The sequence below is a fragment of the Sus scrofa genome, chromosome 1 (assembly GCF_000003025.6).
Source record: "Sus scrofa isolate TJ Tabasco breed Duroc chromosome 1, Sscrofa11.1, whole genome shotgun sequence".
In the NCBI taxonomy this organism is placed as follows: Eukaryota; Metazoa; Chordata; class Mammalia; order Artiodactyla; family Suidae; genus Sus; species Sus scrofa.
In genome coordinates this window covers 98878809-98902958 of record NC_010443.5, presented here as the reverse complement: position 1 = coordinate 98902958, position 24150 = coordinate 98878809, and the positions used below count along the sequence as shown (strand labels likewise).

General features: G+C 36.4%; 1 protein-coding gene across 7 annotated transcripts in view; it reads left to right on the top strand.

Annotated features, from left to right (window-relative positions):
- The window catches only part of DYM (dymeclin), a 382159-nt gene that overhangs the window by 121706 nt on the left and 236303 nt on the right, over positions 1 to 24150 (top strand). For all 7 annotated transcript variants that reach the window (XM_021092922.1, XM_021092897.1, XM_021092955.1 and 4 more), the window contains exons 9-11: positions 14030 to 14212; positions 17570 to 17748; positions 20168 to 20293. In XM_021092922.1, the coding sequence (XP_020948581.1) occupies positions 14030 to 14212; positions 17570 to 17748; positions 20168 to 20293 (488 nt within the window). The remainder of the gene's footprint in view (positions 1 to 14029; positions 14213 to 17569; positions 17749 to 20167; positions 20294 to 24150) is intronic.

Below are 24150 nucleotides of genomic sequence, written 5' to 3'. Positions count from 1 at the left end.
AATGTTTTTGCATGGGGGCATGAGATGGGATTTATCTCAGAGGACACTAGCTTTTTATTCGTTTTGTTTCCTTTTATGCTTTACACTTTAACAAGATACCTGCTTCATCTCTGCTTCTCATAAATGCTTATTTTAGGGATGTGCAATTCTCGAGTTTTATAGACAAATGAATTCTATTACCTTTCATTGTTTTTCCTTTTTAAAAACAGGTGTTATTTTCATAAATACTGAATTATTTCCATGGATTTTTAAAAAGTTTTTCTATAGTAGTTCTCTTTTCTATTCTTAAAGGAGTAAGACTTTCAAAAAAGTTTCATATGGCTTATATTATGCTGGATTATAAATCAGAGATTCTGACAGATTTCAAACTACAAAGGTGGATAAAATGTTTTACTGTGCTATGAGTTTTAGAAACATTTTCCTCTGTTCTTTTATGGTGTGTTTTTTTCTCTTTTTCGAGATGGTCAAAGCATTCCTTTTGGGAGACAGGCTGGGGGTAGTAATATCATGTTGTTTTGTGTAAGGAAAATTGAATTTGACTCAGAACTGTTTTAGGAGCTAGCAGTCACCAGATATTTTAAGAGTGCTTTAAATGTAAACATATGTAAAAAAGTGAAAATACTAGTGACCTTCCCACCACCCTCCCCCTTCTCCTAGTACTATGCTATGACTGGCCATAGTTCAGGCTTGTGTATGTTGCTGTTTTATGTTCATTCTAAAATGAGAAAAATAATAGCTAAAGAATGTTTTCTTAACATATAGATTGATTACATAGAAGAGAAGTATTTGTGGACTCTGCCCTTTTATACAGATGTAAAATAGGGTATGTTTTCCTCAATAAACTGATATCTTAATGTGTTTCTTTTAGGAAATATGTTTCTAAAGATAGTGTGTAAGCTTTTTTCAAATTTTATGGTTTCTTTTACTACATTATCATTGTATAATTCAAAGCATTCTAATGAGAAAAACAAATCACCTTTAGTTTTAGTAATCAAAGCTAACCACTCTGAGCATTATGGTATATACTTACCGTCATCTTACGAAAGGAGATGCATGCTGTGTTTTCTTAGCGGTAAACATTTTAAGTTTAATATATAAGAAAGTGTACAAGCAGTGTATAGCTCAATTCATTATCATAAAGTGAGTGATACATGTGATTGTTAGTCAGGTCAAGTAATTCCAGCACCCCTGAAACCCCTCTCCTAGCTGCAGAGGAAACCACTGATCTGACTTCTGGCACTAATGAGTATATGAGTCACTATGAGCCAGAAGTCACTGTGAGCATATGAGTCTATTTATATAGACTGTGTATGTTCTTTTTTATGTCTTCTTTCTTTTGCTTTTTTTTTGTGAAATCATTCATATTTTTACATTGTTCATTTTCATTACTGTATATTATTCCATCTTAAGACTAACACCACATTTTATTTATCCTTTATATTACAATATGTATTTGATGATTTCCAACTTTTGCCTGTTAAAATGATGCTGCTATGTACATTTTTGTACATTTTTTTGGCATGTACTTAAGCACTTTATTGGATATAATAATTAAGGAAATTGCTGGATCCTAGTTGTGCACCATTTACTATAGTGGTTACAGTTAAACAGTTTTCTAAATTGTTTTCATCAGTTTACACTGTCACTGTAGTATGTGAGAATTCAACTTGCTCCTCATCCATGCCAACATGTTTTTAGAGAGGAAAAGAATAGTCATGTTTATTGAGGTATGATTTTATATATAGTGAAATTTACCTTCTGTTAGTTTTATAAGTATGTACAATCATGTAATAACCACCATCACCAAGATTTTGAACATTTCTGTCACTCTAAGAAGTCTGCTTGTGTTCCTTTGTAGTCAGATCCTAACCATTGGTCTTCCAAAATAGTTGTGGAATGCAGACATCTACCATTTGATATCAGTAATCTATTCATGAAAATCAGACATTCTGCTGAAAATACTGATCTGGAACCTATTTAAAAATTTTAAGTTGTTATGTATGTAATATCACAAAATATTCAGTCAGTTTTCTAAAGCGCACTAAATACCACTGTTTAGCAAACTAAACAGTGTTTTTATATAAAATGCTTAAAAACCTGACTTCTTGATCAAAGTGATGATGATTGAATAGTAGTTTGGTAAATAGTAATCTACTCTCTTGCATTTAGTCATTTTTTTCTCACTCTTTAAAACCTGTTCAACGTTTGCCTCTTATTGTATAACACTTTGCAAAACTGAAGGCTCCATGTGAAAGGGTTTATGGAAACACATTTAGCGTGTGTGCCCAGTGGTGGAGAGTGGCTTACACAGGGCATGACACCAAAATGCCTTGTTAGTTACCAATGGCATCTGAGACATTCATCTCCTTTTTTTTTTTTTTTTTTAAGACACAGTTCAGTTTCAAAATGTCAACAATTCTGTCATACCAATTATCTTTGCAATGAAACTTGATTCCCCCCTCCTCCAATACATTATTTTGTTGAGAGTGTTTTGAGTTTGGGAGGTATAAATATAAAATATAATTTTTGTAAACATTAGTTGAAAAGCATTAAACTGAGTGAAATAGTCTAGGAGGGTTAGATAATGAAAACTAGGTGACATTGTACTGGGAAAATAACCTTTTGTTGACATTCTGGGGGATATGCCTGGATTTCTACCCACGGGCTTGGTTTTCTGTTGTGTTGATGAAATATGTCACAATTAATTCAGCCAGATCCTTCTTATTTGATATTTAAGTGTTTGAGTTTTTACTGAGTTTTAAGATAGATAGCTCTTGAATTTGACCTTTGTATTCATTCTTTAGACTAAATTGTAGAATTGAACTTGCTAGGCCAAATAATCTGTATGTTGTTAATGCTTGGGACAGTGACAGTGCATCACATTTACAGTCCTACCGCTTGGTGTCTGACTGCCCCCTAGCACCTTCATCAACATTGAAGTATTATAATTTAAAATATAGGTTTAAAGCCAATTTTTGACACCTGTATTTAGAACTTTTAAAGTAGCATGCTTTCCCTTTAAATAGCAAATACAAAATCTGTTATTTATATACCTTTAAAATATCAAATAGAAAGTCTATATTATACACTGTAAAAATATCCTCTGGTAAATGGAAGTAAAGAAGCAAATTAGGTTTATAAGTTGGAGCCCTCTAAGGAATATAAAACATGAAAAAGATGTAGCTCTTTTCCATCAAGGAGTCCACGGGAAAATTTGTGCGTGTGTTTCATACATAAGGATAATCAAAGTCAGACTGTGGCGAGTACAATGCTGGAGGGAGCTGTAATCAAAGTGCTGTAAGAGCGGGTTTTTTTTTTTTTTTTTTTTTTGCTTCATGTGTTAGACGAGTATGACTTGGACCTTGAAGGAATTTTTCTAAGCAAGAAAGAGAGTAGGAAAAAGAAATGAAAGAAAAATGTTAAAACATAGGGAGAAGTGGAATGGCTTTTACAGCTGAATTGTAAACCTGAAAAAAGTCTGTAAACCAGTGATCAGTTCTTTAATCACTGATTTCTTAGCTATTTCTGAACTATTTTTTCTTCAGGGGTCATCCTGACATTTAGGTAACACTCTTTTTCTCTCCTTCAGACTCCTTGCAGTTTATTTATTTGCTTGTCTGTTTCATGTCTGTTTCTCCTTTAGACTGGAAACTTCATGGATAGGGACTCATTGTCTTGGGGATCATTAGTGTCTAATCTAGTTTCTTGCAGTCTGCCTAATCCATAGCAGTATCTTGCTAAATGATGAGTGTAAGTGCCCTGGCGTCAGTACATATTTGGGGCTATATAGGGCCTTTATTTTGTGGCTGGTATGTGACCCTTAAAATAATTCAACTTCCAAAAAGTTAAGTGATCATCAAATATTTTTCCCATACAAATATTCCTAACTGGTGATGGAATGGTTTTATATTTTGATGGTATCAGTGTCACTATCCTATAGTACAATAAGATGTTACCATTAGAGGAAATTGGATAAAAGGGTACATATAATTTTTTCTTAAGAGCATATGAATCTATACTTATCTTAAAAACTTCAAAAAGTTTTGATATGCAAAAATTTTTTAAAAATTGTTCTTAGTTTTTTTTTTAAAAGGTCTCTAACCAAGCAATAATATTGTGGACCTTTTAATATATAATTGTGTTATGTTATTGGTTTGGCTCTTAGTAAAGATCAGATACTGATGGCTTAAACAGGGTAGAAGATTTACATGAAATCTCTCACATAAAAGTCTAAGCTAGTTCAGGAGTGTAGTCAGGTTTGCTTCCTGAGGACATCCAGGGACCGAAGTTCCTTTTGTCCTGTTTTGCCATTCCCTTGCTGGTATCCATCCTCACATATGGAGTTAAATCTGTCTACCCATCACTTTCCCTGGGTTCTAGCCCATGAGAAGGGTAATGGTTTTGAAGAGAAACGTTTCCTTTTAAGGATGTAACCTAGAACTTGCATGTGCTCCTCCCACTCACATCCCATTGTCTGGAATTTAGTCATGTGCCTATAGTTTGTGAAGTGTAGTTCTGTCCTGCTAAATCCCAGGGCATTTTGGTAATAAAAAGGAAGAGAGAGCATGGCATTGAGATCAGGTAGTTACTGTACCCCAATGTTTGCCCTGGAATGCACGTTCAGTAACTTTATTGGGGAAACTTTATTTCACTATATTTATGTAGGAAAAGTACAAATGTTTTAAAATCTAGGTATTAATCATTATGGCATTAAAAATGATTTGAATATTTGTTTCCCCTTTCTGCTAACTTTCGCAAAAGACAATGTATGATTTTTTTCTCCTTTGTGTTTTTGATGACGCAGGGCCTAGCACCACTTAGACGCTTACTACGTATTTATTGACTGATTAGCCTTTTATCTGTTTTGATTGAAATGTCTCTGGCAGAATTTTCATAAGTATTTTTAATAGCTGACCTGCTTTTTTCATAATATCTGTTTTGTTAACAGTATTACATGTTCAAAATATATGAATGTGACCCTTGTTGCAGATTTTTATAACTGGATGACAGTATAGTGTAGTATCATTAGTTTTTGTGTAGTTATGCTTGAATAATTAGTGTTTTATAACATGTTTTTTAGGTATAAGAAATTAATGATAGTTTGACAAGTGGCATGGTTAGCAATATAAAAAAACAGTAATTTGCCTTAATTTCATTGTCTTGATAGTTTGCTATTGAGTTCAGATTTTTTTTTTTTTTTTTTTTTTTTTTGGTCTCTTTAGGGCCGCACCTGCAGCATATGGAGGTTCCCAGGCTAGGGGTAGAATCATAGCTGTAGCTGCTGGCCTACACCACAGCCACATCAATGCAGGATCCAAGCCGCATCTGGGACCTACAGCATAACTCATGGTGACACTGGATCCTTAAGCTACTAAGCAAGGCCAGGGATCGAACCTGCGTCCTTATGATGCTAGTGAGATTTGTTTCCGCTGAGCCATGACAGGAATTCCCAGAAAATTTTTAATGAAAGTTCTTTTTTCTTTGATTATTATTTTATTAATGTGTCAATTTTTCAAACTTTGTTTTTCTCACATTTTTGTTGTTAAGAATAAATAATGAGTCAGTCCTTTAAAAAAGTTGAATCATCAACACTAGATTTATTCTTTTAGTTAATTTCAGTACTTTTTTTTTAGTTTTAGATGACTTTTAAGTGTTTATTTGGAGGTCCTGAGGGATGCAATTAAAAAACTTTGGAGACCATCCTTAATTTGGTTTTTAGAACAGAAGGAAATATACTGTAACTTTCCCTTGTTTTTCTGGTGGAGAGAATCTTTTTTTTGCCAACAGGAAAATGCAATTCCACTAAGATTCTTGGGTCATAGATCAGAGGCTTGGATCAGCAAAAAGAAATGAACTTTTGGAAGAATTCTGGTCCAAAATTATGGGCCAGTTTAAACTACAATGTAGGCAATGGCAGGGTGCCTCATTTCTCCCTATAAGGAAAGGCCCCAGAGCAGTGATGCTTACCAGAGAGAGGAGGGCTGTGGGTCAGGTCAGGGTGGGGTGGGATAGTTTCTCCATAAGATTTTCATTTGTCTCATAGTATAAGCAGCTTTGCAGCCCTCTTGGAAAAACTTGAAGGGGGTAAAAAAAAATAAAAGGAAACTTGAAGTCCTATTAAAAGAGAATTGGTGTTTTGTTGTGAAATTTGTCCGGTGGTAGTCAACTCTTATTTCTCCTAGTAATGAAGATGTGCTGCTATGAAGAGAATCCAAACAAAACAAAACAAACAAAAAAGCAAGCAAAAAACTTTTACTTTACATTGGAAAGCATTATTTTTGTTGCAGATTGAACTTTCTAAATATGTTTTTCTTTGGTTGTAATCCTGGAACACACAGTGGTGGAGATAGGGGGAGGCAGTTATGGAGCATACTATGAGTGAAAGGAAGTGGCTGGAAATTTGTAAAATGTTAAGATAAATAACAAATCAGTCCCAAAGCAAATAACACTGGCTGTGGTTGTACTTTCTTAGATAACTTTTAATTTTCTTATTAAATGCCTTAAGTTTCCCAACTATAGCATGAGCACTGTTTGGAATAAATTTAAATTTGTAATGTGTAGAAATCACTTATTAGTTGATAATTTTTATCTGCATATTTAGATTTTCCTAATGAAAAACAAGGCATATGCTTAGCAGAAATTCATCTTAAAATTATACCTATGTTTATAAAAACCAAATCCTTGCTGATTTCTCTTGCCGGCCTCAAGTTTGCTTGTGCCTGCCCTGAAGGTTTAGACCAGATATGTGGTGTGCTTTGATGTTTTCTTGTATACTCCTCTGGGGACCTCTGAAACTTAGGTAGGAGGGTTATTATCCCCACTTTCAAATAACAGCTTTTTTTTTCTTCCAGGTTTATTGAGATATGCTTGACATACAGCACTATATAACTTTATGGCGTATAACATAATGATTTGACTTACATGCACCATGAAATGATTACCACAATAAGTTTAGTGAACACCCATCATCTCATATAGGTACTAAGTTAAAAAAAATAGAAAAAAAAATTTTCATTGTGGTGAGAACTCTTAGGATATATGTACTCTTTTGATAATTCATATATAACATACAGCAGTGTTAATTATGTTTGTCATGTTATACAGTACATCTTTAGTTCTTAATTGTCTTATAACTTGAAGTTTGTACCTTTCGACTGCCTTCATCTGATTCCCTTCCTGGCCCCCATCCCTGCCTTGGGTGACCACAAATCTCCTCTCTTTTTCTGTGAGTTTGCTTGTTTATTTGTATTTGTGTTTGAAGTATAATTGACCTATAACACTCTGTCAGTTCTTGTTACATAGCATGTAGTGATTTGATATTTCTATACATTTCAAAATGATCACCACAGTAAGTCTAATTATAATCTGTCACCATACAAAGATATCACATAGTTATCGACTATATTTCCCACACTGTACAATTCATAAATATCACTCATTTCAAATTATAGCTGCTGCTTCTTTTTTTTTTAACAGCCGTGCTTGCGGCACATGAAAGTTCTTGGGCCAGGGATTGAATCAGAGCTGCAGCTGGGGCCTGTGCCACATCCAGGGCAACACTGGGTCTCAGCTGCATCTGTGACCTATACTGCAGCTTGCCGGATCTTTGACACACTGAGCAAGGCCAGGGATTGACCCACATCCTCACAGAAACAACGTTAGGTCCTTAACCCACTGAGCCACAATAGGAATCCTCAAATAATGGCTTCTTAAGAGTTAATAGTAAAATCATTCCAATGAGTCACAAAAGAAGTTTGAGATTTGCAAGATTAAAATTGTGTAAGAAATGGTACATTGATAGGCTAATCCATGACATAGTTTTATATGTGTTCAATAAAAAATGCACAGTATTAGAAATGAACAGATGTTCAAATTGAACTGTTTACAGTGTAGAGAAGAAATAAAAGTATCTGCCTTTATTCAAACAAAATTAAAATTTCATCAGTTTTGCTTCTTTTGGTATCCATTTGAAATTTCTTTAAAAACGCATTTCATTTCCTGAACAAAGGTGATCTTGTGAAAATGGCATCTGCCCATTTTAATAGGTAATGAAAAAATTAAACGTGTAAAAGATTAAAATATCATGCTCCTTGCCACCATCGTGGACAGGTGTTAACATGTTGATTATCACCTACCCAGAGTTATCAGGAGGTGCTTTTTAAAATTTTTTTTCCTTTTTTCTTTTTAGGGTTGTGCCTGTGGCACATGGAGGTTCCCAGGCTAGGGGTGGAATCAGAGCTGCAGCTGCTGGCCTACGCCAGAGCCACAGCAGTGCAGCCTTCGAGACGCATCTGTGACCTACACCATAGCTCGTGGCAATGCCAGATCCTTAACCCACTGAGCAAGGCCAGGGGTTGCTCCTGCATCCTCACCAATACTAGTTGGGTTCATCACCCCTGAGCCACAACAGGAACCCCAGGAGGTGCTTTTTAAAAATAAAAATCATAGGTCTGTATCCCTAGACCAGTTGTGTATTTATTGCATCACATTTTCTGGGTTTAGTGACCAGGAATTTTCTTCCTTCTCCCCCTTCTTTCCTTACTGTTGTTTAATTGCTTAAGTTATACTTGAATATGTCTATGATTTAAAAGAGTCAAACAAGTAAAACCTGAACAAAATATGAGACTCCTTCAAGCCATTTTCACTCTTACTCTGCCCCATGATGATAGGTAACCACTGTCAGCTGTCCACCCTCCCAGACACCTGTAGGTACATCTACATGCATAGGTATATATGTTTGCAATTGTTTAAAAAACAAATGGGGCATTTTGTGTATAAATATCTTGTTTTGTGATTAGCCTTTTTACCTGTTGATGTATCGATGAGGTTTTCCAATATCCTGTGTAAATGTATACCAGTGGGCATCTCTTTTTGTTCTTTTATTTTAATTTTATTATTTTACATTTATTTTAAAATAAATAAATGGATATATTTCTATTAAAAAAATTTTAACTATGCAAAAAAGCAAAAGTCCTCTGTGAATCCCACACCAGAAGTAGTTTCTCTCGAGTTTCTGTCGTGGCACAGCAGAAAACTGGGAACCATGTGGCTGCAGGTTCGATCCCTGGCCTCACTCAGTGGGTCGAGAATCCAGCGTTGCCTTGAGCTGTGGTGTAGGTCACAGACGTGGCTAGGATCTGGCATTGCTGTGGCTGTGGCATAGGCTGGCAGCTACAACTCCGATTAGACCCCTGGCCTGGGAACCTCCACATGCTGTGGGTGTGGCTCTAAAAAGACCAAAAAAAAAAAAAAAGTTTCTCTTATCAGTATGATATACACTTTGTCCTTACTGTTTTTTAAAAAGGTATATTTATATACATATACATACATATGGTTTAGGTGATTTTCAAATTATTACCTCCATTTTTATGCAACTTCTTTACTTAACAATATTCCTTACAGAAAAATCCTTGTTAATAAATAGATATAGGCCCTATGTTGTAGTCCATAGTATGGATTAACATAACTTGTGTAACCTTTTACTGCTGGTGAACATCTACATTGTTTCTATTTTTGGCAATTATAAACAGCATTATAGTAAATATTCCTATATATGCATCTTTGCGTAGCTGTTCAAGTGTTCTTCAGTATAAGAAAAAAAAACCCTGCTGATGGGGGTGTGCATTTTTAATTTCAGTGATAAGTGCCAAATATCCTCCAAAAATCTGGTACCACTTTGATCTCTTCCTGCTGGTAATTTTTCTGTACCAATACTAAGAGTATTATGAATCATATCATTGATATTATAGTTATCAGTGATCTCATTATCATATTAATTAATTTTCTCTCTTTTGCTTTGGACTTTCTCACCCACTTTTATTTTGGCTTATTAGCTTTCTTTCTCTTCCTGATTTGTAGGAAGTCTTTAAAAAAAAAGTCTTTTCTGTTTTGTATGTTGCAAATTGCTTCTCTTCCTCTCTTACTTGTTAATGATATATTTCATTACATAAAAGTATTTAAATTTTATGTAGTCAAATTATTCTTTGTATCTTAGGTTTTTTTCTTGCATAAGAAAAAGGCTTTCTCAATTCAAGGTTTAAACAGATACTTCTGTGTGTTTAAATAGGGGAAATGAATAAATTTTATTGTCCTTAAGACATTTATAGATTTTTTTTTTCTTACCAATTTGGAACACTACCTGTATCATAAAGTTAATCCTCAGACACATACAATTTTGTTTCTGAAGTCATTTCTCTTCCATTGAACTATTGGTCTAGTCTACTTCCATATCACACATTCCTCTATTTGCTTATTTATTTGGCTTCACCTATGGCATGTGGAAGTTCCTTGGCCAGGGATTGAACCTGCAACACAGCAGTGACCCCAGCAACCCACAGCAGTGACAACACCGGATCCTAACCCATTGTACCACAGGAGAACTCCCATATCACACTTTTAAATGACTATAACGTTATAAAAATTTTGCTATTTGATTAGGAGCATTTCTCTCCAGTTTATTCCTCAAAATTTTTTCTTACATGGTTTTATATTCAGCAATATTTTATTTACAATGTATTTCAAAATATTACATAAATTCTTTGTATTTTGATAGTGATGATATTGAATTTTAGATGAACTTAGGGGCAGTTTTGTAGTAGTGAGTCTTCTTGTACATAAATATATTGTACGTTTGTATTAATTCAGATCTCATAAAACTTTCAGTCTCAAGTTTTGTGGTTCTCTGCCTAAATGTGTTACATCTTTCTTTTGTGTTTATTCTTGAATATTTTATTGGATTTTTTCCTGTTGTGATTGGACATTATAATTATTTATTGGTCATATATAGGCAGGCTTTTGATTTTTTTTTATGTTGAATATTTAGCTGCAGAGCTGTACAAAATCTGTTAGTTCTAATAGTGTGTCAGTCGATGCTCTTGATGTTCCTGGGTAAGTCTGTCCAATAGAATTGAAATGGGAGTCATAGATGTAAACCACATAGATAATTTAATATTTTCTAATAACCATATTAAAAAATAAACGTGAAAATAATTTTAATAATACACTTTAATTCATTATATCCAAAATATTATAATTTCAACATTATTGATATTACAAAATAAGCGAGTGATTTTAATTTTTTTTCATATTAAGTCTTCAGAATTCAGTGTGTATTTTATACTTGGAGCACAGTGCAGTTTGGAGTAGCTACATTTCAAGTGCCCAGTACACACAGTGGCTCAAGGCTGCTGTATGGAACAATGTTCAATCATATTGTTTTCAAATAACAAATGTTTTTCTGTTTCTTTTATTTTGCGGGGGTGGGATTCTTGCCTTAATGCTTTTGCTTGGAGCTCAAGTAGTACAGTGCTGATGCTGGTGACATGAATGGGAATTCTTCCAATGTTTGACCACTAGGGGTTTCTTATTAGATAGACGTGAGAAACTAAAGTGGCTTCTTTCCTTTTTTAGTTCCTAAGAATTCTTTTTCTTTAAAATAAGAATAAGCTTTAAGTTTAATTTTTTTTAAAAAATTCCTATCTATTTAGATGACCATATTTTCTTTTCCTCCATCTTTTTAAAATGAAGAGATATAATAGATTTTTTTTACTTTAAATTTGTTTCTTTTAATCAAAGTATAGTTGACTTGGTGTTGTGTTAATGTACAGCAAGGTGACTCAGTTACACATGTACATACATTCTTTTTATTATTATTTTCTGTCACGATTTATCCAAGGATACTGAATGTAGTTCCCTGTGCTATACAGTAGGACCTCGTTTATCCATTCTGTATATAATAGTTTGCATCTACTAACTCCCAATTCTCCATCCATCCCTCCCACCTCCCTTCCCCCTTGGCAACCACAAGTCTCTTCTATATCTGTGAGTCTGTTTCTGTTTGTAGATAGGTTAATTTGTGCCATGTTTTAGATTCCATATTTAAGTGCTATCACATGGTATTTGTCTTCCTCTTTCTGACTTCACTTAGTATGATCATCTCTGATTGCATCCATGTTGCTGCACATGGCAAAAATTTGTTCTTTTTATGGCTGAGTAGTATTTCATTGTTATCTGTGTACTACATATTCTTTAATCCTCTGTCAATGGACATTTAGGTTGTTTGCATGTCTTGGCTATTGTGAATAGTGCTGCAGTGACCATAGGGGTGCATGTATATTTTTGAATTATAGTTTTGTCCAGACATATGCCCAAGAGTAAGATTGCTGGATCATATAGTAATTCTCTTTTTAATTTTCTGAGGAACCTTAGGTTTTTAATGGTGAACAGTTCTTACATTTCAGAGTCAAAACCTTGATCATGATGCATCTGTTCTTCTAACAGATTTTTCTACAAGATTTCACCTGCTTGTCTTTAATTTAGGTTATTAAAAAAAAATCTCTGGGAGTTCTTGTCGTGGCTCACTGTTTAACGAATCTGACTAGGAACCATGAGGTTGCGGGTTCGATCCCTGGCCTTGCTCAGTGGGTTAAGGATCCGGCGTTGCTGTGAGCTGTGGTGTAGGTTGCAGACGTGGCTCAGATCCCGTGTTGCTGTGGCTCTGGTGTAGGCTGGTGGTTACAGCTCCAATTTGACCCCTAGCCTGGGAACCTCCATATGCCACGGGAGTGGCCCTAGAAAAGGCAAAAAGACAAAAAAAAAAAAAAAAAGTCTCTATTCGTGGAGTACCTGCTGTGGCTGAGTGGGTTGCTGTGGAGGCATGGGTTCCACCCCTGGCCTGGCACAGTGGGTTAAAAGTATTTAGCATTGCAGCTGCTGCAGTATAGGTCACAACTGCAGCTCAGATTCAATCTCTGGCCTGGGAATTTCCAGGTGGGTGCAGCCATAAAATTAAATATCTCAGGAGTTCCCCTTGTGGCGCAGCAGAAATGAATCCGACTAGGAACCATGAGGTTGTGGGTTCGATCCCTGGCCTTGCTCAGTGGGTTAAGGATCCAGCGTTGCCATGAGCTGTGGTGTAGGTCGCAGACGTGACTCAGATCCTACGTTGCTGTGGCTGTGGCAAAGGCTGGCAGCTATAGCTCCGATTTGACCTCTAGCTTGGGACTCTCCATATGCTGCGGGTGTGGCCCTAAAAAGCAAAATGAATGAATAAATAAATAAATAAATATCTCTGTTCATTTCTCTCTTTTGTTTTAAATGAATTCTTTATACAATTGTGTATCAAAGAGATTTTTTCTGGCCTTGTCAAATGAATTGTGTACATATGGTCCTTGTTCTATATTTTGGAGCTGCATACATAATATGAGAATTGTCTGTGCTTTGAGGGTTTAGTAGACCTACTTTGCAAAAAAAAAAAAAAATCTGCACTTGGTTTTTTTTTTTTTTAAGGGTTAGCTCTGACCCTGGCTTCCACTCTTCTAAGGTTATTTATCCACTTAGGTGTTCATCTTCTTTGGCCAATTTTAATGTTTTGTTTTTTCCTAGACATTTTAATGTTTTGCTTTGGTTTTCAAGTACAGTGCTATAAAGTTGTACATGAAATTTTCTTATGTAATGTTTTGATAATACAAAGAAAAATCAAGAAAGATATGTAAGGGACTTAGTAGTATTTTGGTTATCTATGGGAAGTAGAAGTGGAATTATCGGAATGGGGAATGATAGTCTTTACAAATTTTATATCCTTGGGCAATAATATAAGAATTTCCAGGAGTTTCCGTCGTAGCTCAGTGGTTAACAAATCCGACTAGGAACCATGAGGTTTCACGTTCGATCCCTGGCCTTGCTCAGTGGGTTAAGGCTCTGGCATTGCCATGAGCTGTGGTGTAGGTTGCAGATGTGGCTCGGATCCCACGTTGCTGTGGCTCTGGCGTAGGCCGGTGGCTACAGCTCTGATTTGACGCCTAGCCTGGGAACCTCAATATGCCATGGGAGCGGCCCCAAAAATGGCAAAAAGACAACAAACAAACAAACAAACAAAAAAACAGAATTTTGTAATTAAGGACTGGTTTTGCTCTCATAAGAAGAGAGTGTTATTCCAAACTTTAAAATATGAGCAAGTATAGAATGTTGTACAGAAATAGATTCATTTTACTAGTCCCAGCGCATTTTAACTGTGTGTTTTCTTCTCAAGCTGGACTCTGGACTGTCTTCACACTGGGTGGTGTGGGCAGCAAAGCAGCTGCTGCTCCAGAACTTTCTTCCCCTCTGGCCAACCAGAGTCTCCTGCTTCTGCTGGTGCTGGCCAACCTGACAGATGCTGCAGACGCACCAAACCCCTACAGACAGGCCATCATGTCCTTCAAGAATACTCAAGGTTTGTGGGGGTTTCTTTCTCTGAGTATTTTTTCTAATGAGGAAAAAAGGTATTATTTACTCCATTTTGTTTACCGACTTTCAGTTGTGGAGATTACTTGTTGAATTGTGTATTTTCATGTCAGTTAAAGATGAGAGAAGCTTAGATTTTATGTCTGTATTCTCAGGAAGATCAAGTAAATCTTACATGAGGCCAGCAGTTCCTTATATTCATTTATATTTACACTTTTCTTTCTGAGATAACCAAGCCAGCATGTGCTTAATTTGGATTTGCCTGTCCTACCTTATTAGGGGTAGGAATTAATCTGGAAAGCTCCAAATAATAGGTTGTTTGAAATTTTTAATTCAAAGTCTGTATTGCAGGTAGAGTTTTATAGGATGAAAAATAAGAACAGAATTCAGCAAAGTTTTTCGGCAAGGGGCAGATGGCTTTGCAGGGCCATGTGGTCTCTGTCACCACCTCTTAACTGCCATTGTAGCATAAAAGCAACGTAGGTAATACTTAAGCAAGTGAACATGGCTGGGTTCCAGTAAATCTTTATTTCCAAAACAGGTGGTGGGCTGCCCGTGGGCTGTAATTTGCCAAACCCTGAAGTAGAGCCTTTGCAGAAAGTTCCATGTTGAAACAGTAATCACTGACCAAAAGACTGCACTCTAAAAGCAAGGTTAGCATGGTTGCTAGATTTTCAAGATACATCTAACACTAATGTAATGAAGATGGTAAGAAGGGCGGTTATTGGATAGGAACATTTTTAAGGTTTCTGGTGCTCTTTGCTTAGTTCCTTTCTGGAGCTGTTCTGATACATGTTTCTTATAGAGAGTGGGTGCCAGTTAGTTGTGCCTTTGCTGACTCTGGCGTTATTATTTGCAGGGGGATGTGAGTCTCTAACAGTTTGATAGGTAAGAATAGAAACTCCTGAATCTAGTTAGTGTTTTCCATTCTCATTACTGTACTCTTCTTGGTGACAGTGTGACTCAAGGGTTAGGAAAGGCAGTTGTGGAGTCAAGCTGACCTGAGTTCAGGCCACACTTCTGTCACTTCAGAGCTATGAGGCCTTTCACAGCTTGCTTAATCTCAGTAAGCCTCAATGGCTTTTTTGTAAAATGAAGATAGTATCACCTAATAGTATTTGTATAAGTACCAAACAGGCTAAGGCTTTAAAATGATGAGCTCAGATTTTGCAACCTAGCAGGTGTTCAGTATTTGATCTCTGCTATTGTTACTTTTGCTGCTCTGGCCAGATGTTACTGTTTAGAGTTGAACCTTCCTGGGATAGTCATCTTTTGAGAGACTGTGATTCAGAACATTGGCTTTTGGGTTAGATTGACCTGAGTTCATATCTCAGATTTTAATCTTAAAATACTAGTTTCCTTATTGATGAAACAGGTATTATAATCTCTATCTCATAAGGTTCTTGTAAGAATTAAATGAGCATTTATCAGAGGACAAACTCAATTTTTGCCACTATTATAAGAAATGATATAGTGTGGTGAAAACAACAGGAACTGATCTGTGTTATACTAAGAGATGACCTTGGAAAAGTTATTTAATCTCTCCAAGCCTCTCTTTCATCCTTTGTAAAACTGGTTAGACTAATGACATGGTTGTCCTATGGCTTAAATAAAGGATAATTTACGTAAAGCTGTCCATGTAAAGACTGGTTCATTGTTCTTTCTAGCTAGTAATGTATAGACACACAACAAATGTATTCCATTTGCAGTCAGGTGAACATGTTACTTTGCTTCCATTGTAAAGAAGTGTAGTATGTCCAGAATCTTCCTCCACTGAGTCTTCTCTAGGTTCTGTCATGTTGGCATACTCTCTGTACATCCAACACATCCTTTGCAGAGTATAGGTTGCTCTCACAAAACAATTGTTTTTTTAAGTGTCAAAAATACAGTGTTAGGATTGAAAAAATAACCTGTGTTATAAATGTGGAGGGAAAAGATGAGGGCACTTTGAAGAAAAATTGAAGATATTTTTTAGATGTATTTTTCTCATGGATGTAAAGGTTAGAAAGAAAAGTCTAAGAGGCACAGGACTGTGCTATCAAAGATTTTGTTGGCATATATTTCTTTTTTCTTTCTTTTTTTGGTCTTTTTGGAGCTGTGAAGACGCACAGTATCCATGAAGTATCCAGGAGGATGCAGGTCCGATCCCTGGCCTCACTCAGTGGTTTAAGGATCGGGTGTTGGCCGTGAGGTGTGGTGTAGTTTGCAGATGCGGCTCAGATGCATCATTGCTGTGGCTGTGGTGTAGGCCAGTGGCTACAGCTCTGATTTGACTCGTAGCCTGGGAAGCTCCATAGGCCACACATGAGTGCGGCCCTAAAATAGCAAAAAAAAAAAAAGTTTCTTAGCAGTTGTGGGTCAGTTCCACATGCTGCAAATGTGACCAAAAAAATTTAAAAAAGGAATCAAAATTATATGTTGTTATCCTAGCTGTTTTCTTCATAAGTAGATTAATGACATTGGTGAATATTTCAGCTGTGATGATTCATTTGAAAAAAATTAACATCTTCAAGGCAGTTTTTTCTTTTTAACTGTGTCTTATAAGAGGATTTTCTGTTTGTGTCTCGATATTTTTATTTAGGGCTGGTGGAGATTTAGTTTTGGTAACAAAAGAGCTCAGTGCCATGGTTAAATTTTATGTATTAGAGGACCGTTTGCCTCATTTCATAGCTATATTTTTTTTAAATATATGTGTGTGTGTGTGTGTGTGTGTGTGTGTGTATCCGTATGTATGTATTTTTTGTTGGGGGGGCTTGCCTGCAGTAAATGGAATTATCAGGCCAGAGATCAAATCCATGCCACAGCAGCGACCCAAGCTGCTGCAGTGACAACGCTGGATCCTTAATCCCCTGTGCCACCAGAGAACTCCTAAGTTCATATTTTTAATGATAGTTTAATTCATCTATATTAGTGCAAAAATAGTATTTTTTTTATATTTGGCTTTAAAAAAAATAAAAAGTCACTTTGTTACAGAACATTTGCTCAAATATTTGTAATCAGTGGAAATCCATGGTTTAGAATAGTACAGGGAAATAAACTCCCATTTGGGGTTTGGGTTAGGTTTTTATGTTTATTTTATTTTATTTTATTTTATTTTATTTTATGAGAACATTTCAGTTCGACTAGCAAATTTTGAGTATACTATTATCAACTATAGTCAGGTTTTACATTAGTTTAGTTCATTCTTAGGTAAAATTTAGAATACAGCTTGAAAATTTGAATCTGAAATGTAGCAGCTTAGTAGAAATTTAATTGTATGTATTAATGGCTTTTATTATATATATTTAATGCACAGTCTAGAAAGTGCTAATATAATACTTTTAAAATGTTGTTTTCTGCATTCCAGATAGCAGTCCTTTCCCCTCATCAAATCCACATGCTTTCCAGATTAACTTTAACAGTTTGTACATGGCCCTCTGTGAACAGCAGACATCTGATCAAGCAACCCTCCTTTTGTATACATTGCTGCATCAGAATAGTAATATTAGAACATACATGTTGGCTCGTACAGATATGGAAAATCTTGTGAGTATCACACTAAACATGGTTTTTGTATTTTATAATATTTTGAAGAGTAATTTCTTTTCCCAGGAGGGTATGTATGTTTGCCAGGTTACAGACGTCATGATCAAGGTTGATGAGATGCCAGCAGATGAAGGCAGGGGTGTGACTCTTACAGTGTAGGAGACAGTGCACATAGAGATGACTTCACAGCACAGAGGGAGAGAGCACACAGCATGACAGGTTTCCCTGACCTTTAGGTCCTTAACAGCTACCCACTACCTGTGACTCAGCCTGGATCAAGTCCTCCAAGACGCACTGGCTGCTGTTCTCTAGAATAATTTTATATCCTCTTGGTTCCTTTTTGCTGCTAAGTGCCCACCCACCACGTTCAAGTAGCCAGTCACAGTTGCAGCGTATTCCTGATGAGATTGACTAAGAGGAGGTTGATTTTTCCACTCAGTTTCCCAAGTGTCCTGTCCCTTCAATGGGCTTAACTTTAAGGCTCTCTGGGAGTTCCCGTCGTGGCTCAGTCAGTGGTTAACGAATCCAACTAGGAACCATGATGTTGCAGGTTCGAACTCTGGCCTTGCTCAGTGAGTTAAAGATCCGGCATTGCCGTGAGCTATGGTGTAGGTTGCAGATGCGGCTTGGATCCTTTCTTGTTGTGGCTCTGGCACAGGCTGGCATCTACAGCTCCAATTAGACCCCTAGCCTCAGAATCTCCATATGTCTTGGGAGCGGCCCTAGAAAAGACAAAAAAAAAAAAAAAAAAAAAAGCTTTAATGCTCTCTGAACTCAGTTTCTAGAATGTTGTAGTTCTTTTTCAGTACCATTGCCAGACATCACATAAATGCAGACTGTGCTTCACTAGGTGAGTGAAATTGGTTCCAAATTTTTGCTCATAGACAAAAACTCCTATAAGCAATCATGTATTTCCTTTATCACTAGTGTGTAAACAAAAATCTTTCTTTCTTTCTTTTTTTTTTTGTCTTTTGTCCTTTCAGGGCCGCACCCGCGGCACATGGAGGTTCCCAGGCTAAGGGTCGAATCGGAGCTGTAGCCGCTGGCCTATGCCAAAGCCACAACAACATCAGATCTGAGCCGTATCTGCGACCTGTACCACAGCGTATGGCAATGCCGGATCCTTAACCCACTGAGCGAGGCCAGGGATTGAACCTGCAACCTCATGGTTCTGAGTCAGATTCATTTCCGCTGCACCACAACGGGAAGTCCATATTTCTATGAAAACTAAGCTACTTCACTAAGATTTTAGGTTATACTTGAAATACAAAATATATAAATAATGTTGGACTATTCATGCATTAATACAATTGTGAACATCTCTGAAATAGCAGCTTGCTTGTGGCAAGAAGAATGTCCCCTCTGCAGCAGTTTTTATAGGGTGATAGCAGGATTCACCAGGGATTTGGTGGCCATTTTTTTCAGCATTAAAGATGAAAATAATGAATAAACATGGAATATTATAATTCATTTGAAAAAGCTTATTCTGTGTCAGAATGACACTAAGGACAAAAAAAAAAGTGATGAAAAGAACCTGTCTGCAGCACAAGCTGTAGGAGGAAACCATTGGCTTAAGTAGCAAAATTAGATATAACAGTGTATTACTCGTGTTAGCAAAAGCCTATAAAGAGAGGGCTTGTTTCCTAATGAGTGAGTGAGTATAAACAGACAATTCTGAGCATGATGTAGCCTAAAGGAAATGATGGTAGTAAGCAGAAAACCCATGACATCCTGTGTTTTAGAAAGATCCATGCAAGGGATGTTGGTACATAAGATGCAGGGAAACAGTTGTCTGCATGTGGTGAGTTAACACCAGTAAACAGTTAAAAGGTTTTGTTTTAGGATTTTTTTAGGGGGGTGAGGTGGGGTGAGGTGTAGTTTGTATATTTGTTTTCAGTCTCTTACATAGATTATCTTATAATGTTTTAACCAAAAGCATAATGTTCTTCCCTGTCTGTCTTCTATAATTTGTTGAGGCTCAGATAAGGAAAGATACCACTGGTATAAAATTTACTGTGCTGATATGGTCTTGTTGTTAATAATTCTTTTATTAAGAAGGTAATGTTTGACATATTATACAGCTTTTCTAAGAATACCCTGTTGTGTAAGTTCCTGCTAAGCTGAAGGCTCACTTGCTCTCTTCAGTGTCAGATGCTTACCAGTGAGCCTAAATGGTCCCTGTAAATCCAAACTGTATGTGGCAGCCAACCTTCACAGAGGGGGATGCCTTTCTCTGTTGGTACCTTAGCGTACACATGGAAAAATACTTTTAGTCACAGGCTGGTTTGTATTTTTTTTTTTCCCTTCTAAGGAAAAATACAACTAAATTAAAGCATAGGGTATGTAAGAAAAGTTATAAATAAAATACTGGTTTATAATAAAGTAATTGAAATAGTAAATTAAAATTTTTATTCACTAGGTTTTACCAATTCTCGAGATTCTGTATCATGTGGAAGAAAGAAATTCACACCATGTGTATATGGCCCTTATAATATTGTTGATCCTTACGGAAGATGATGGCTTCAATAGGTCCATTCACGAAGTGGTAAGCTGCCTTCACTTTGATCAGAGTTACAGAACAGACACGTCACTCCATAAAATTTACTGCCCTTAGTACCCTTATGTCCTTCTTTTCCCTCTGGTGGATGTTTTCTGCTAGTGCCTGATTTAGAAACGGTGTGTCTTTCTTCAGATTTATTAAGTGGTGTTTTGTTTTGTTTTTTCCCCAGAATGACTATTAGCTACTATTAAAAACTCTCTCAAATAGTTTCTTTAGTAGTTGATAGAAATGTTTTTACTGCACCAAGTTCATTTTTCCTTTCCATTTTCCCTTTTTACTTGTAGCAGAAATTCTCAAACAGGTTTGTTCCTTTTATATAGAAGAGTGAAAAGCAGGGAACAAGAAGACTGAAAAAAATGCTTGGTATTTTTAAAAATAATATAATTTAACTCTTTAAATTTTAGTCCTATTGGCAAGTTCCATTCCCAAAATGATGTATCTTCCTCTTTGGTATTTTCTTTGTGTCGAAGTAGTAGAATGTAATCGTTTTAAAACTTGCATAGAAGTACTGGGTTTTAATACAAAATAGCAGACCCCATGTCTACCCCATACCTGATTCCCACTCCCTAAAGACAAATGCTTTGAGCACTATGTTTCAAAAGAACTTGCTTATAATATTATTTCTTTATTTTTCAATTTAGGTAGATTAACTGTTACCTCCCTGAGCTGTTAGCTCTTCTTCCTGCATGTCTTCAGTATTCCCTCTGGGTTCCCAGACCCCTTTCCAACTCACAGATTTTTTTTTCCTCCTTCCATTTTATTATTTTTTTTGGTTAACTTAGCTTTTACATTATTATAATTTTGTTAACTATTATTCTGTGCTCAGATGAAGTGTATGATAATTGCATTTCCTTTCTTGTACATGTTTTAATGTTCCTGTAGCACACCACTGCCCTGTTTTATGTTCATGTACCAATCACTAATGCAACTCTCAGTTCTTCAGCAGAACTGAGAATCCCCTCGAAAGCTATTAAAAACATATTGCATTTTTTCTGAAGTTCCATTTTCTTCTTTGACTTCTGTCTTAATCCTCATTGGAGGCTTTCCTCAACTGTGCGGTGATTCTTGCTCATCTGTTCCTGTTTGGGAGCATGCACTAAAACGTTGATTGGAAGTTCTGTGTGTGGGCAGCACTTCAGTCTCTTCCTCTGGGCATCCTACTCTCTGTAGGCCTTTTCTTTTGGAGCGATCAGTTTCTCAGAAGAGATTGTTCCAGTCTTGTGTGGGAATCTGGTGGGAGACGGTCTTAGAGGTCACAATCTTCTTCAGGTACAAACACTTTCTTCTTTTTCTCTTCAGTAGGCTTTTCGTATCATCTTTATCTTCCCTGCTATTCTGTTGAAACTATTTTTGTCTCTTATGTAGTGGGTCTTAGAGGTCACAATCTTCTTCAGGTACAAACACTTTCTTCTTTTTCTCTTCAGTAGGCTTTTCGTATCATCTTTATCTTCCCTGCTATTCTGTTAAAACTATTTTTGTCTCTTATGTAGTGGGGTCATCATTTCAACTTAGGTTTAAGGAATCTTGACATTGTAGAAAGGGTTTAAAACATACAATTTTTTTTTCATTCTTGTATTTAGTAAAGTACCACCAGAGAAAATATTTACACTGCCTTAATCAGTTTTTTTTTTTGAAAAATAGTATTTATCTTTCTTTTTTTTTTTTTTCTTTGTTTTTTTGTTTTGTTTTGTTTTGCTATTTCTTTGGGCCGCGCCTGCGGCATATGGAGGTTCCCAGGCTAGGGGTCGAATTGGAGCTGTAGCCACCAGCCTACACCAGAGCCACAGCAACGCGGGATCCAAGCTGCGTCTGCAACCTACACCACAGCTCACGGCAACGCCGGATCGTTAACCCACTGAGCAAGTGCAGGGACCGAACCCGCAACCTCATGGTTCCTAGTCGGATTCGTTAACCACTGCGCCACCACGGGAACTCCTATCTTTCTTTTGATAAGGAATAAAAAGCCAAAATGATTTTAAAAAGCATTTTAAAATTGAAGTATGAAGTAGAAAGTGCACAAATTTTAAAGTCACAGCTTATTAGTTTCTACGTATGTATATACCTGTATTATTACCACCCATATCAAGTATTGAACATTTCTAGCATAATAGAAAATTCCTTTTTGCCCTGTTCTGGTCAGTACCCAACACCAACCAGAGTTTACTATTCTGACTTCCTTCCTAGATTGTTTTTTTTTTTTTCTTTTTAGGGCCCTTTTTTAGGGCCACACCTGAGGCATATGGAAGTTCCTAGACTAGAGGTCAAATCAGAGCTGCACCTGCTGGCCTACACCAGAGCAGCACCAGATCCGAGCCGAATCTGCAACCTGCACCATAGCTCATTGCAATACCGGATCCTTAACCCATTGAGCAAGGCCAGGGATTGGACCTATGTCCTCATGGATACCTGTCTGGTTTGTTACTGCTGAGCCACAATGGGAACTCCCTAATAGATTAGTTTTTGCATCTCCTTGAATTATTGTAGTCACTAGGGGAAAAGAGGTAAAAGGTGCATTTTTCTTAAAACTACAATAATTTCAAAATAAAAAGTATAATTTAAAATGATGGGGAGAAATTTGGAAAAATGCTTCATAAAAGAAGATATACAAGGACATGGAAAGTACATGAAAAATGCTTATTATTACTGGATATTAGGAAGTGAAATTCGTGTGTTCTCTTTTATTTTGGCTCCTTTTACTCAACATAGTGTTGCTGAAATTCACCCATGTTACTACATCATTTGTTTGTTCTTTTAAATTGGTATGTGCTATTCCATTGTATGAATATGCCACAGTAGATTTATTTATTCCCTTCTGGGTTGATATTTGGCTTTTTTTCCACTCTGGGGCTATTTTTGCTTAAGTGACTGTGCACATTTTTGAACGTGTTTTGGTGGACATATGCACTCATCTATTTGGACATATACGTAGGAGTAGAACTGCTGGGTCATAAGACAGGTGTGTGTATAGTTTTAAGAGATATGGGTGAAACTGAAGCTGTGTATACCCCACAAGTCAGCATTTTACTCCAAGGCTGTCTATAAAGACTCTTGCACATTTGCATAGAGAGGACATGTCTATTAATGGTCATCTAACACTGTTTATAATATTGAAAATTTTTAGAACATGTAGAGTAAAACATGTTACTGGCTATATCAAAGTAAGAAAAAAGAATGAAAATGGGGAGGGCACACAGTAGGGCTTCTTTTAGGTCCATAATCTTCTGTTTACTTCAACAGCAGCAAAAACCAAAGTAAGAGTGATTGTTGTGGCTCAGCAATAATGAACCTAACCAGTATCCATGAGGATGTGGGTTCAATCCCTGGCCTTGCTTAGTGGGTTAAGGATCTGGTGTTGCTGTGAGCTGTGGTGTAGGTCACAGACGTGGCTTGGATCTGGTGTTGCTGTGGCTGTGGCTTAGGCTGGCAGCTGCAGCTCCGATTCAACCCTAGCCTGGGAACTTCCATATGCCTCGGATGTGGCTCTAAAAAAGGAAAACAAAACAAAACAAAACAAAACAAGAAAAAAGCCCCCAAAAGTAGAACCAGTAACCACACAAAACTTTCAAGCGTATCTGACAAAAACATTAAGATTTAACAAAATTCAAGGGTGGATATACTTTTAATTGTATTTTCTGTTCTTTTTTGTATCTCTATTATGTTTGGTAATTAAAACAATTTTAAAATTAGCACAGAATTTTGCATTAAAATTAAACTTTACTGACCTCCAAAACAGGGAAGGTTAGATAGGGAAAGCATTAGGTTCAGCTCATATTTAAGTCCTTTCCATAAGGATTTCAGGTGGTGACATTTCAAATTCAGGTATTTAAATAATTTTTTTTCTC